This window comes from Castor canadensis, chromosome 9 (genome assembly GCF_047511655.1).
Source record: "Castor canadensis chromosome 9, mCasCan1.hap1v2, whole genome shotgun sequence".
NCBI classification, from domain to species: Eukaryota; Metazoa; Chordata; class Mammalia; order Rodentia; family Castoridae; genus Castor; species Castor canadensis.
In genome coordinates, this window is record NC_133394.1 from 115,757,263 (window position 1) to 115,771,545 (window position 14,283).

General features: G+C 40.8%; 1 protein-coding gene across 9 annotated transcripts in view; it reads left to right on the forward strand.

The window, feature by feature from the left end:
- The window catches only part of Tec (tec protein tyrosine kinase), a 174,264-nt gene that overhangs the window by 108,795 nt on the left and 51,186 nt on the right, over positions 1-14,283 (forward strand). For 7 of the 9 annotated variants that reach the window (XR_012435812.1, XM_074042304.1, XM_074042302.1 and 4 more), the window contains exon 3: positions 11,204-11,308. The exons of the other annotated variants lie outside the window; for them this stretch is intronic. Coding sequence is in view for 6 of the 7 variants with exons in the window: in XM_074042304.1 (XP_073898405.1) it covers positions 11,204-11,308 (105 nt within the window). In the remaining variant the exon portion in view is untranslated. The remainder of the gene's footprint in view (positions 1-11,203; positions 11,309-14,283) is intronic. 9 annotated transcript variants of the gene reach the window in all.

Sequence of the window (14,283 nt, forward strand, 5' to 3'; positions counted from 1 at the left end):
CGGAAATCTGGGAATCATCCGAGTCTACTTTGAGAACCTATATTCTAATAAACTTGAAAATCTTGACAAAATGGACAAATTTCTAGATACTTATGACCATCCAAAATTGAACCAAGAGAATATTAATCACCTGACTAGATCTATAATACAAAATGAAATTGAAGTAGCAATAAAGAGTCTCCCAAAAAGAAAAGTCTGGGACCTGATCGATTCTCTGCTGAATTCTATCAGACCTTTAAAGAAGAACTATTATCAACTGTTCCTAAACTTTTCCATGAAATAAAAAGGTAAGGAACACTGCCTAACCCATTTTATAAAGCCAGTATCTCACTCATCCTAAAACCAGACAAAGCTACCTCCAAAAAAGAGAATTATAGGCCATTCTCCTTAATGAATATCGATACAAAAATCCTCAATAAAATAATGCCAAACCAAATCCAACAACATATCAGAAAGATCATTCACCACGATCAAATCAGCTTCATCCCAGGGATGCAGAGGTGGTTCAACATATGCAAATCTATAAATATAATACAACACATTAATGGAAGCAAAGACAAAAACCACTTGATCATCTCAATAGATGCAGAAAAAGCCTTTGATAAGATCCAACACCACTTCATGATAAAAGCTCTAAAAAAACTAGGGATAGAAGGAAAGTACCTCAACATTCTCTATAACCAAACATCATACTTAATGGAGAAAAACTGAAACCATTTTCCATAAAATCAGGAATGAGACAAGGGTGCCCACTATCTCCACTCCTATTCAACATAGTCCTGGAATGTCTAGCCAGAGCAATTAGAAGAAGAAGAAATAAAAGGAATACAAATAGGTAAAGAAACTGTCAAAATATCCCTATTTGCAGACGGCATGATCCTATATCTTAAAGAACAAAAAAACTCTACCCAAAAACTCCTAGACATCATAAACAGCTATAGCAAGGTAGCAGAATACAAAATCAACTTACAAAAATCATTAACTTTTCTATACACCAACAATGAACAAACTGAGAAGGCATATATGTAAACAATTCCATTCACAACAGCCTCAAAAAAAAATCAAATACCTAGGAGTAAACTTAACAAAGGATGTGAATGAGCTCTATAAGGAGAATTACAAACTCCTGAAGAAAGAGATCAAGGAAGACTACAGAAGGTGGAAAGATCTCCTGTGCTCATGGATTGGTAGAATCAACATAGTAGAAAGGGCTATACTACCAAGAGCAATCTACATGTTTAATGCAATTCCCATCAAAATCCCAATAACTTTCATCACACAGATTGAAAAATCTACCCTAAAGTTCATTTGGAAACACAAGAGACTGCGAATAGCCAAGGTAATACTCAGCAAAAAGAGCAATGCTAGAGGTATCACAATACCTGACTTCAAACTATATTACAAAGCAATAGCAATAAAAACACTATGGTACTAGCACAAAAACAGACATGAAGACCAGTGGAACAGAATAGAGGACCCGGATATGAATCCATACAACTATACCCACCTTATTTTTGACAAAGGCACCAAAAACATATGATGAAGAAAAGACAGCCTCTTCAACAAATGTTGCTGGGAAAAGTGGTTATCCACCTGCAAAAAAGTGAAACTAGATCCATGTTTATCACCCTGTACTAGTATCAACTCAAAATGGATCAAGGACCTTAATGTCAGAAACTCTGAAGTTAGTACAGGTAAGAGCAGGGAATACTCTGAAAGTGATAGGTATAGGCAAGGACTTCCTCAATAGAACCCCAGCAGCTCAGCAACTAAGAGAAAGGATGGACAAATGGGACTTCATAAAATTAAAAAGCTTCTGCACAACAAAAGAAATGGTCTCTAAACTGAAGAGACCACCCACAGAATGGGAGAAAATATTTGCCAGCTATACATCAGACAAAGGACTGATAACCAGAATATACAGGGAACTTAAAAAACTAAACTCTCCCAAAATCAATGAACCAAAAAAGAAATGGACAACTGAACTAAACATAACTTTCTCAAAAGAAGATATTCAAATGGCCAAAAAAACACATGAAAAAATGCTCACTATCTCTAGCCATAAAGGAAATGCAAATCAAAACCACACTAAAATTCCACCTCATCCCTGTTAGAATAGCCATCATCAAAAACACCACCAACAACAGGTGTTGCCGAGGATGTGGGGATAAAGGAACCCTCATACACTGCTGGTGGGAATGCAAGCTAGTGCAACCACTCTGGAAAATAATATGGAGGCTTCTTAAAAATCTAAACATAGACCTGCCATATGATCCAGCAATCCCACTCCTTGGGATATACCCAAAGGAATGGGACTCAGGTTACTCCAGAGGCACCTGCACACCCATGTTTATTGCATCCCTATTCACAATAGCCAAGTTATGGAAACAGCCAAGATGCCCCACTACTGACGAATGGATTAAGCAAGTGTGGTATTTATACACAATGGAATTTTACTCAGCCATGAAGAAGAATGAAATCTTATCATTCTCAAGAAAATGGATGGAACTGGAGAACATTATCCTCAGCAAGGTCAGCGAGGCTCAGAAGACCAAAAATCATATGTTCTCCCTCATATGCAGACTTTAGATCTAGGGCAAATACAGCAATGTGGTTGGACTTGGGTCACACACTAAGAGGAGAGCACATATAGGAGGAATGGGGATAGGTAGGAAACCCAAAACTTGAAAGTGTTTTATGTCCCCACTGCAGAGGAGCTAATACAGTAACCTTAAAGTGACAGAGGTCAATTTGGGAAGGTGACTGGGAAATAGTGAAGAGGTCAGATAGAGATGAATCATTTCGGGTTGTAATACACGTGTACATGGAAGCAATGCTAAGACTCTATATATCTATCCTTATCTTAACTAGCAAAAGCACTATGTCTTCCTTATTATTGGTTATGTCTTCTCTGCAACAAAATTAGAGAAAAGGGCAAAACAAGTTCTGCCTGGAAGCGAGGGGGGTGGGGGAAAGAGGGAAGGGGCGGGGGTAGGGGAGAAATGGCCCAAACAATGTATGCACATATGAATACATTAATTAAAAAAAAGAAAAGAAAAGTACTGCCACCTGTGAAGCCCACATTTAGCAAAACTGTTTTCTGACAATGAAATGGAAATAAAATCATTCTCAGATAAATGAGAAAAAAAAAAAGAAACTGTAGTAAAAGCAGTGATTGGCACCCATTAGGCCCATAGAAACCCATGGAATACATGAGCCAATTCTGTATATTTCTCTGTGAGTATCGGTAAGATACTCAAAGGGGAGAGTTAATGGGCAGTTTATCTTCTACTACAGACCTCGCTGTAAAGCTTACATTTTCTTTTTTTCTTGCTGAAAAAAAGCTTGTGATGGTGCGGCTTCTCCCCTGTCCATTTTCTCACTCTCCCCCTCTCCCCATTTTCCTGCCCTGTAGAATCAAAAAGAAGGAAATTTTCCCAGCGTGGCTAATTATATTCATTGGGAAAAACCACAGGAGACTATTGCCCTCTTAGAGGCAGCAAGCAATACAGGGAAGCGTCCATTACCTGCACTTTAGTGTTTTGAGGCATTTAGAAAACTCACTGCAGTGTAGCCTTCAACACTGGAGAAGACTAAGAAATAACAGAGTCCAGTTGCAGCTTATTTAAAGACCCAGCCATTCTCTGCTTTTGCAGTGCTCTAGCAAAGTTTGGTTCAATTTTAAACAATTGAATTTCCAGTTCATATTAATCTGCATACTCCTGAGTCCTCCACCACTATCAGATAAGTGGAGGGGGAGAGGTTCTGGAGAAACTGGCCAGGCATGGACATGGCAGAGGCAAAGTTTCCAACAGTCTGTGAGCCTCCTTGAAACCTATCTTTGGGTGAGGCTGTGGGGAACACCACAGGGTTTCTACTCGCTGTGCTTTTGCTGATCAGAGTATCTCTTCATCAATCCATTGGCCATGGTGAACATGCTGGGGACTGGGGCTAGTAGCCCTGCTAGGGCTGCAGTTGTAGGTTTCATTTCAGATGCAAAAGCCACAGGTTTGGGCATTGTGTGTTTGGTTTATCAGTTGCCCCTGCTGCCCACTGTCTATCTCAGAACTTGTATTTTCTGTCTTGTCCATTTGTTGTTTGTAAATCTCACCCACCAGACCCTCACAAAGCTTATCTCCTCTAAGTTTCTCTTGATAGGAGATCTTGTTTATATGATTCTAATTATTTCTGCTTTTAAAAAGATGTGTCATTAAGAAAAAAGTTGCTGAACCCACACAGATGTACAACACGCAAACACCTAATACAGAAGGAAAGTGATGTATGTCTGTATAAATTATAGAAACCCCAGAACTGAAATCTAGGCTAAAGAGCCCTCCTTCTTTTTTGCTGTTTAAAAAAAAAATTAAGAGATTTGCAGTCATATTTCCAATGGCTACCCTCCCCTGTGGTGAGGAGTACCCTGGCACTAGTTACTGGATTTCAGAGAATCATAATCAACTGATACAGTAAAAATATCCCCAGAAACTGTGTTACCTGCATCAGCACAATGTTAATTGAAGGTTATTCCATGATTTGAGAAATGGACTTTTTCCTTCAAATTCCTTATAATTCGTGATTTCGAGGCAGGCACTCTACCACTTAAGCCACACTTCCAGTCCTATTCTGAACATTACTTTGAAAAACCATAATCTTCATGATTAAGCCATGTTATGTATGTACTACTACCCTGATATAAAAGTTTGTTCTTTTTAAAGTGTAGAAGCACCTTATAAAATGTAAAGTGCCCATGTAAGTTACTATTATGAGTTGGTTCAAAGAGAGGAAAACACTGGGATGCTAAGGTTTTGGTTTTGCTTTTGTTTTTCACTATAATTTTGTCCTTGGTAAAGAGGAGAAAATTTATCAGAGAACCACCAAATTAAAAATGCCTTTAAATTTTATTCTACTTCTTCTGATCCCAGAAAGGTCTGTATCAAATTATTCCCAGTATGCATAAGAACAATGCCAAAGCCATCCAGAGATTTTCCTTATTCTCCATGACTAAGTTGTCCATTCTTTGAACTCTGTTCTAAGTAAAAACGGAAAAGAGTTACTCTCATGAATAGAATTTGTCATTTGCACTCATTTGAGATTTTTAGTAGGATATGTCCTGTTCTGTTGAAGAGCTTATGGGAACTCTTTACTCTTATTCGAACTTTCATTGTAAATATCATTTCTTTTCTTAGCCTGAGAAAATGTCTGATTTAAATTTTTTAATTAGCACTGCTTAGGTTTGAACTCAAGGTGTTGGCACTTGCTAGGCAGGCAGTCTACCACTTGAGCCATGCCCCCAGCCCTTTTTGCTTTGGCTATTTTTGAGATAGGGTCTTGGTTTTTGCAGGGGCTGGCCTGGATCACTATCTTATTTGTGCTTCCCACCATAGCTGAGAAGTTAGGAAGTTAGGGACATATCACCATGCCCAGCCTTTTCTGTTGTGATGGGATCTCACAAATTTGTTTTTTGCCTAGGCTGGTCTGCTCTACCCCATCTCAGCTTGCTGTATAGCTAGAATTACAGGCATGGTCACTGGACCCTGCTTGGTTGTACATATTTTAAAGTCAAGGAATTTTGTATTTTTTTTTAAATTCCATTGTGGTACTTTGGTATCTGGGTGTTGCAGATGGTAGAAGGACATGGAATCAATATTTGATGAATGTGACTAAAGTTCACAGATTAAATAATATATAGATTGTCAGTAGGAGTACAATGAATGCTGGCCACAAGTTTTGGTGCCTTGTATGTGTGAAGTCCACAAGTTCTTGGAATTTTAAATTTTGTCTTCTTAATTTGATGACATTTTATCCCCCTTCTGAATGGGCACTAAACATGCCATGGCAGATCTGTCTTTGGGCTTGTCTTGTGCTCTATGTTAACTGGTATGGAGAGTAGCCACAGCAGGAATCAAAGTTGCAGGAGTAATAAAAAGATAAAGTTGTGATATGGAATATTGGGGAGAAGCTCTCGTAAGTCTTACATTGTACGTTGTACATTGTTATTGGTGTACCTTTTTTTCTAATTTGACTTCTTTGGTTTAGGATTGATACTAGTATTATTAAAATATCAAGTATTCTGGAAATTGAAAGAAAAAAGATATTTCACCTTGTAAGACTTCCTGAGGGACAGGATCTCTTACGTCTGACTCTAGTTCTGTTATTCAGTCATTGTGTCATTTTGAACAAGTTATGTTCTATCTCTGTGTCTGGTTTCCCCTCTTCTGCTGAGTGTGGTCATTGCTTCCCACATTTTTAAGCTTTGCAAAGTACACAGAGCATGTGCAAGGATGGACACACACACACACACACACACACACAGATTTTTGCATACTGGCTCAACACACTCCACTCTTGAATTAACATCTGCTAAGTGCCTGGCTGTCTTCATAGCCTGGAGAGCTCAAAAATGAGTGTGAGGAGGTCACAGCTTCATGATGATTTTCAGTGTAGTAGCCTGGGCAAAGATGTAGAATAGAAGGGAAATTTACCTGAAAGAAATAGTGACTTGGATATTTCAACTTTGGCCACAATGTTCGTGATAATCTGTAGCATACTTCAGGAATCATGAATTAATTTTCTTTCCGAGAGAAATTCTAGAGAATTACCTAAATGTAGAAAAAACTATATGTTCCTTCTCTGTGCTAACTTCAGTAGTTGCTAAAAGCTCATCTCCTGGGGCCAGGCATAGTGGAGCAAGTCTGTGATCCCAGCTACTGTGTAGAAGGATCAAGGTGCAGGGCTGGCCTTGGCAAAACATGAGATAAAAAACAAACAAAAAGCAAAAGGACTGGGGGCTCAATAGTTAGAGTGCTTGTCTAGCAAGCTCAAGACCCTGAGTTTAATCCCTCAAACTGCCAAAAAGAAAAAAACTAACAAACAAAAAAACCCACAGCATTTCTCAAAGCTCCTACTAGTATCCCTAAAGGGTAATCTGGATGGCTAGGAAGTCTGGCATGCCAAGACCTAAAGTGGGCCATGGGTGGAAGTGCACAGCCTTATCAGTAACTGTGGGTTTCCCTACTGCTAGTCTTACCCTCCAGGCCTTCCCTTCCTCAGCCCTGCCTATTCTTCCAGGGTCACCTTGCAGAGTGCCCGGAATGAGGTACAGGGAGTATACTGTATGTGAGAAGCAGAACTGTCTCTAACTATAAACAAGGTGCTAAGCATGTCTGACTTCTGGCCCCAGGATTTCCACTCCTTCCAGATGTTTGGAGCCTATCGTTCACAAGTCACTCAGACATCTCCCAGCTTTGCCTTTCAGCCAGATTGCCTTTCCGTGTTCTCTATCAGGGTCAAAATCCCTAAGTCTCCTAACTTCTCCACTTTTGACTTCCATGGCTAAGTGGTCACAAAGGTTCATGGACTCTGCTTCCTAAGTTCTCTGCACTCTGTGCTTTCCTCTCTATTTGGTACCACTGCTACTGCTTCAGACCTTATTGCTCCCCACCTAACATACATGGCAAGCTCCAACTAGCCTCCTGGTCCACCCCCATCCTTCATGCTGACGTTAATAATTACATTTTCAAACACGTATAGCACTCCATATTCCTCCGTTAAAACCACTCCCGAGTCTGGCTTGTAAGCATTGTCCTAATTTGGCCTCAACCAACCTTGTTTGGCATCCTTGTTTGGCAACCTTCTTGAGCATCATTTCCGGTACTTCCCCTGAGCCTCCCCGAGCTTCAGTCATAGTGAAATTTTTTCAGTTCCCTAAATACCTAGTGCTCCTTCATTTTTGCAGCCTGGAACACTCTTTGCTTTCTCTACAGGAAAACTCCTACTTATCCTTTGACAACCAAATCTAATGTCACTTCTTCCCTGAAACTCCCTACTTCTCCTGCCCCTATCACTGCTCCACCCCCCTCATGCCACGAGATCACAGGACTTTATCACTACTATGTGGGGAATCATCTCCTTCTTCCCCTTCCACCCACTGTATTATTGTGACTGCTGTGAAATACCCTTGGAGAGATCCTATTCTAAGTCCCTAAACTGTAACACATGCCCTGTGCTTGGTGACTTGTTGGTGTGTGATCACTGTTTGCTGCCAGACTAGATAAAGTAATGAATGAATGGTATTAATTTGAACTTTATCTGCTAGTTTTATAGGAAGACATTTGGATAAGAAAGTCTAAATAGCAGGAGGTTATCTGTCACACAGCATGAATTTAGAGTGCATAAGTTAACTCAATATCAAAGTCATCCCCACTTTTTTTGTGTAGATTGACTCATATTTGACATCTGCCTTTAGTAGCTGTGGCAGTTGGACATGGGTGTTTTGGAAGGAGACCATAGCCTGCTGTGCCCAGGGAAGGTGAGAAATGCCCCCGGATCAATGCCTGGAGAAAGTGTAGGGTGTCAACAGAGACTGCCTGTAGGATTGGGGGACTAGGGGTCATTCCATTCTTCCTCGTGCTATTAAGATCTTGTAAGGATTCTATAGTGAGCACATATGGCTTGCCAACAGGAGGCTCTGGCAATTTCTTCTGCCCATTAGGTGGTGTAGACTCCAGGAGCTGGGTGGGTAGCCTGTCTGACTGGACCCCTGCACCACACAGCAGGTTCTTTACAAGCTGACCCCTTCTCACCTTTCCATTCTGCCTTATCCTTTAGCCATCTGGTCAGTTAGGTACTGTTTTGTTTTGTTTGTTTGTTTGTTTGTTTGTTTTCGTTTAGCAAATACTGGTAGGTCTTGTTCAGTGGGTCAGGTACTCATTTAAGCACCTTGTGATATGAACTCGTTTAACTCTCACAACAAATTTATGGAACAGATACTATTATTATTCCCATCTTACAGATGAGGAAATTGAGGTCATGCAGGAATGTTTTTCTTTGCATGTATTGTTTATTGTGCAGAGATTTCTTTCTCTACCACTCATCCTATGACAGGTAATTCATAGTTTTTTGTGCTCTCTTAGCATCTTTTTATATATAGCAATTACTATATTGTATAATGATTATTGTGTCCAACTCTCTCATAGGGAAACTTGGGCAAGTTATTTAGTTTCTTTGTAAAATGGACATAGTAAGCCTTACCTTGCCAGGTAACCGTGAGGATTAAAATGGCTCAATCAGTTCCAAGACTACATTTTCAGGAAATTAGCTTTTCCTATCTTAGGTTCCCCGACATAGGTATGGACACAAAGCAGGTATTGTTTGAGAAACCACGGGGAAAGGAGAGAAGGAAAAGCAAGATGACCCTAAGTAAAGGCCACCAAGGGAGAAGACTGTGTCTTACTCTCGAATGCTCAGAAAGCAGATGCAACTCAAAAAGGCCATTGGGTTTGGTCATGGTTGTGAGACTAGGTCTGTGAGGTGGGGAGTGAATTGCAAGTGGTTAAGGAAGGAGTGGGTGGAGGAAGTGAAGTCTGAGGGTGCAATCATTTTCTCTTTCAGGAAGGGAGGAGAGGAGTGAAGGCAATAGCAGGGCTGAAAGGAGGCTTCTTGGTTTGAATTGGGAGCCTGAATGTATCTGCAGACAGGGGAAGTACCTCCTTGGAATAGAATAGCCTGGAGAATGCCCTCCTCTCTATCCTGGCTTAGACTTGAGAGACTTCATGCTTAGAATTCTGCTACCTCCTCTGGGACTTGGCTCTATAATCCTCTTGCCACCTTATAGCTGGGGCATCCCAGGATCCAGAGGGCTTTGGATCAGTTGAGGTTCTCAGGTCATGCACTTAGTTTGTCTGTGCTGTGGCTTCTACATCTGTAGAATTAGAGGCGTGTTGCCTTTGTCACAGGGATGTTGTGGACATAGAGTGAAATGCATCTGTTAAATACCAGCTATAGGCTCTCCACTGTGTGTCCTCTTTACCTTCTCCTAGAGATAGAATGAAAGAGAAGAGAAAGTATGAGATCTTAGAGCTGATTGAACTGCAGGAGGGAGACTGGGAGGAGCACTGGGAGCAAGTGCTAGGAATGGCTGCTGGTCCACTGAAGGTGGGGTCTGGGAAAGGGCCTCAGGGCTGGTGGACTCCATGGAGATGCACATAAGAACTGAAAAGCAGCTGTGAGGGCCTGGCTAGGTGTAGAGAGTTTAGGCAACCCTCTGCAACAAGGTATGAAGGGACTAGGGAAAGGTATGTCAAGGGGACAAGGGAAAGAGAAGAGGGTTGAGAATGCACTGGTGAAATGACAGCCAGTCAATCTGGGCAGGTGGTTGCTGCTGCAGACCTGGAGAGGGACAGGTGTGACAGTCTTGTAACAGCGAGGGGGCATAGTGGGGTCCTGGGGAAGGGGTGGAGAGCCAACAGGCTGTGGGCCCAGGAGTGATGTCAGAGGATCATATGAAGCAGTGTTAAGTGGCTAAGACCAGGGCACTCATTCCAATACACTGATGGTCTTTATTCACTCCTTTTTCCTGTTTTTAAGAAGGATAAATTCACAAGAATGCCTATCAAAAAAAGCAACCTCAGTGTTCATCCAACTTTTTGCATGAAAGTGTGTTAGTTAATATTATTCAGCAAATGTTTTTATTTCTACATTGTATTTGTAAAAGTTTTTAATGGAGGCATTGTAAAAAGTTACCCTTGAACATACTGCTTTGCATTCTTTTGGGTTTCTCCCTAGCATAAATTCCCAGATGTGAGATTCCTGTGCTCAGGGCTGTGGATGACTTGGGGGATGCACTTGCTATGCCATTAGTTAATTGGGGCAGGTGGATCTGTAGTGAGCAGGGAGGAGGGTGATGGGGAAAAGAAGCAGAGCCTCCAACACTGGAGCCAAGTGGGAGCCCTGCATGAATCCCTAAAGTCTGCCATCCATCACTGGTATTTGGGTGGTACCTGCCCCGAGGCACCTACACGCAGAAGGAGGAAATGCAGCTGGCTGGAGTTTGCACTTGTGGCTCAGAAGTGGAGTTTTGCTTGGTTTGCTCTTTGATGTTTTCTTTTGGGGGCACTATTGTCAAGAAGTTTAACAAGGTGTACATCTGGGAGAGAGGGAAAGGCAGCATTGAAAGCCAGTCCATTTCTCTGTTCTGGAGTTTTTTTGAGGCAAGGACAATGGGAGGATTTAACAATTTGATTACAGTCGTTATGCTGTTAATAATTTGAACAACTTGAACAGTTAAAAGGAGACATGATTTAGGCAATTATTATGGAAATCTCAGTACTTTGAATCAGTGATTCCATCAGCAAACGTAGCCATTAAGAACATCTTTCTTATGTTTTATGATTGTAATGCTTCTCCCCCTTTTTTCTTTTCACAGAAAAAATACAGAAAGGGGTTTATTGATATTGCAAAAATCAAGTGTGTGGAGATAGTGAAGAATGATGATGGCTTCATTCCCTGTCAGAATAAATACCCATTTCAGGTGAGCTGGCATATCTTTGCAACGTTGCAATGCTGAGCTCCTAGTCCTGTTTTTATTTGGCATTACTGTTTCTTGTCACTGGTTTGGTGGCTGATTTTTAGGTTCATTCGTCACTTTAATAGTAATTGCTTGAGACATTAATTTATCCTTATTTTGGTCGTTATATTCTGCCAGTGGTCTAGAGTCCAGGTCTTACCTGCTGCATCACTAAGTGCTTGGAATAAGGAGTGGGGGCTGGAATTGAACAAAGTGTGATGAAGATTTCTCTGAATTTGGAAGCTGGGAAGTGGTGAGAGCAAGTTACCCTCCAACAGAAATGAGAGGGAAGGGCTGCTTGTGCTGAAAAATAGATCATACTATCTGTTGTTTAAACTGTATTTTTAAAGGGTGATTGTTTTATTTCAGTTTTTTTTCTCTTTACAATGATTCTGTTACACAAGGGGGGGGAATATCACACTATTGTCACAACTAAAGAAAGTGAGGCTCACAGTTGTCAAATGACTCATCTAGAGCCTCTTTGTGAACTAAAAGCTTTACAGACAAGCACACACTATCTGCCACAGGATGAATATGACCATCTTTGAGCCATTCCACTCCCAGGACCAGATGCTGATGCCCACATATCCTGAGAACCCAGGAGGATGACATTGGACCCTGATATTCTAGGGCTTATGCCAGGAAGCAAGCCACCCCTCCAGCACCTAGTCACCTCCTTCTCTGGTCAAAGGCATTTTCATGCTTTCCTTTTAGTAAAGAATATCTGAAGTGAAAGTCATCTTTTACCCAGGGCTGTGGTCTCACCATGACATAAGGGCAAGCTGCAAAAATCTCTTTCAGGGTAGAGTTGCAGGGTAATTTTCTTTGTTTTTAACTGTTACTATGAAATTATCGGTTATATTTGAAATAAACATTTACCAGTTTGTGGGGGGGGGTTAGATAAAAATCATTTGGAAGCAGTGAGCTATAAAATATTTAAGCTTTAAAACTGTCTCTGGTTATTTTCCAGAGACAATATTGGTGACAATAACATGAAAGAAGGAGGGACTATGTTTAAATTTCCTATTCCTTATTCCTCATTTTATACCTACCATTTCTCTGAGTGAAGAGCAGAGCAGGGATAGTAAAGTGGTTAAGGAGGTGACTCTGAGGACAAAGTGATTTGTCACTGTGACTTTCTGTAAGTACTTACCCGCTCCATGTCTGTTTCCTATTCTGAAAAATGAAAATAGCAATAATAGCATTCACTTGATTGGGTTGTTGTAAGGATTAGCTGAAATGATATATAAATAGTGGAAACATAGAGCAAGAGCAAGGATGGAGTTAGTTACTGTTACCACTACTATTATTGCGACTCCTTTTACTACTGCTGCTGCTACTAGTGCTATACCTACCACCCAGATCTAGAAGTGAGCCGCGTTTAAATCTCTTGGTTAAGTGTATTGGATGCATCTCTGATGGGGTTTGTGTGTGTGCATGTGTGTGTGTGTGTGTGTAATTTCATTTGAAGCATACATTTGAGGGTTAGCCACACTTCTGATGGCTCTTAGACATCTTAGAGGGTGGTAGGTAGTTGGAAGAAGATGTTAGTCCTCATGATCCTGGGCTCAGAATTAGGAATTTTTGAAAATTAGAATGTTTATAAGAGAAAGAGATCCACTCTGTAAGCTTCAGTTTGGTTTTAAGAATGATGATTAGAAATAGGAGAACAGAAAGCATTCCATCCTTGAACCATTTTAAATTGTTGAGATGAACAAATTGAAGAGCAGCTAAAAAATCTTAAAAATTAATCAAGAAGAGGTAAACTTGAGCTTTCACTATGTAATTAAACCAACAGGATTTCAAAGGTAAAAATGTCCTCTCTGATAACTTAAGTGTACCTACACTAAGAAAGTGTAGGTCCTGTGTTCACATCTTTACAGTGAAATTTTGCATCGAGTTCAGATGCAAGATGGAAAAAAAATGAGAAGTAGACATTTTCAAATGATAGCAAAAGAAAAAAAGAGGTTTCTTTCTCTCCCAGCATATTCTAGCCATAAGAAGGGATGGAGAAAATAGGGAGGAAGCAGCTGCCATGCCAGTAGGATACCTCCTCTGTGCTTCCTTACATGAGTCATTGGCTGGTGGCAGCTGGGGGTTCCCCAGGAATTGGCATGACCTCTTCGAATTTTAAACCCAGATCTGTCTGTTTATCTAACATCTGCGCTGTTTCTCTATACCACAGTGTCACTAAAAGCCTGTTGAATGGACTGAGGATGTAGCTCAGTGATAGAGCCCTTGCTTAGCATGTTCACGGTCCTGAGTTTAATCTCCATCACTGAAAAAAAAGTCTGTTGAAAAAATGATATAAATAGGAGGGAGGAATTATTAACTTAGTGGTGCTACTAAGATATTTTCTCTGTTGGAATGGCTTCTGTACTTTAACAAGGAGAGTCTGCTGAGCTCTTTCCTCCCCAATAACTTCTGCTACTGTAGGATGACTCACCAGAAGACTCAGGTCACATGAAAGACCTGGCTACCCACATCCACAGGAGCTGCCATGGGAGCTGTCCACATGGATAGCATGGAAGGTGGCCCACGTGGTGTGATCTGGGGTTTGCTGAAGGAAGGATACTGGCCCCCAAATATCTACCCAGACTGTTAAAGTTAGATGTCAGAATTAGATGTTTATTATTTGGGTTTAGGATGAAATTACTAGATTTTTTTTTTTTTTTTGGTGATGGTACTGAGGTTTGAACTCAGAGCTTCATGCTTACTAGGCAGATGCTGTACCACTTGAGCAACTCCTCCAGCCCTTTTAGCTCTGGTTATTTTAGAGATGGGGTCTTGCTTTTTGCCCAGGCTGGCCTGGACCACAATGCTTCTATTTTTAGCTTTTTGCCATTGCTGGGATGACAGGTGTGCACTTCTACCCCCCAAGTTTTTGGGTGTTTTTTTTTTCATTGAGATGGGGTCTCAGGAGCCTTTTTTTTTTTTTT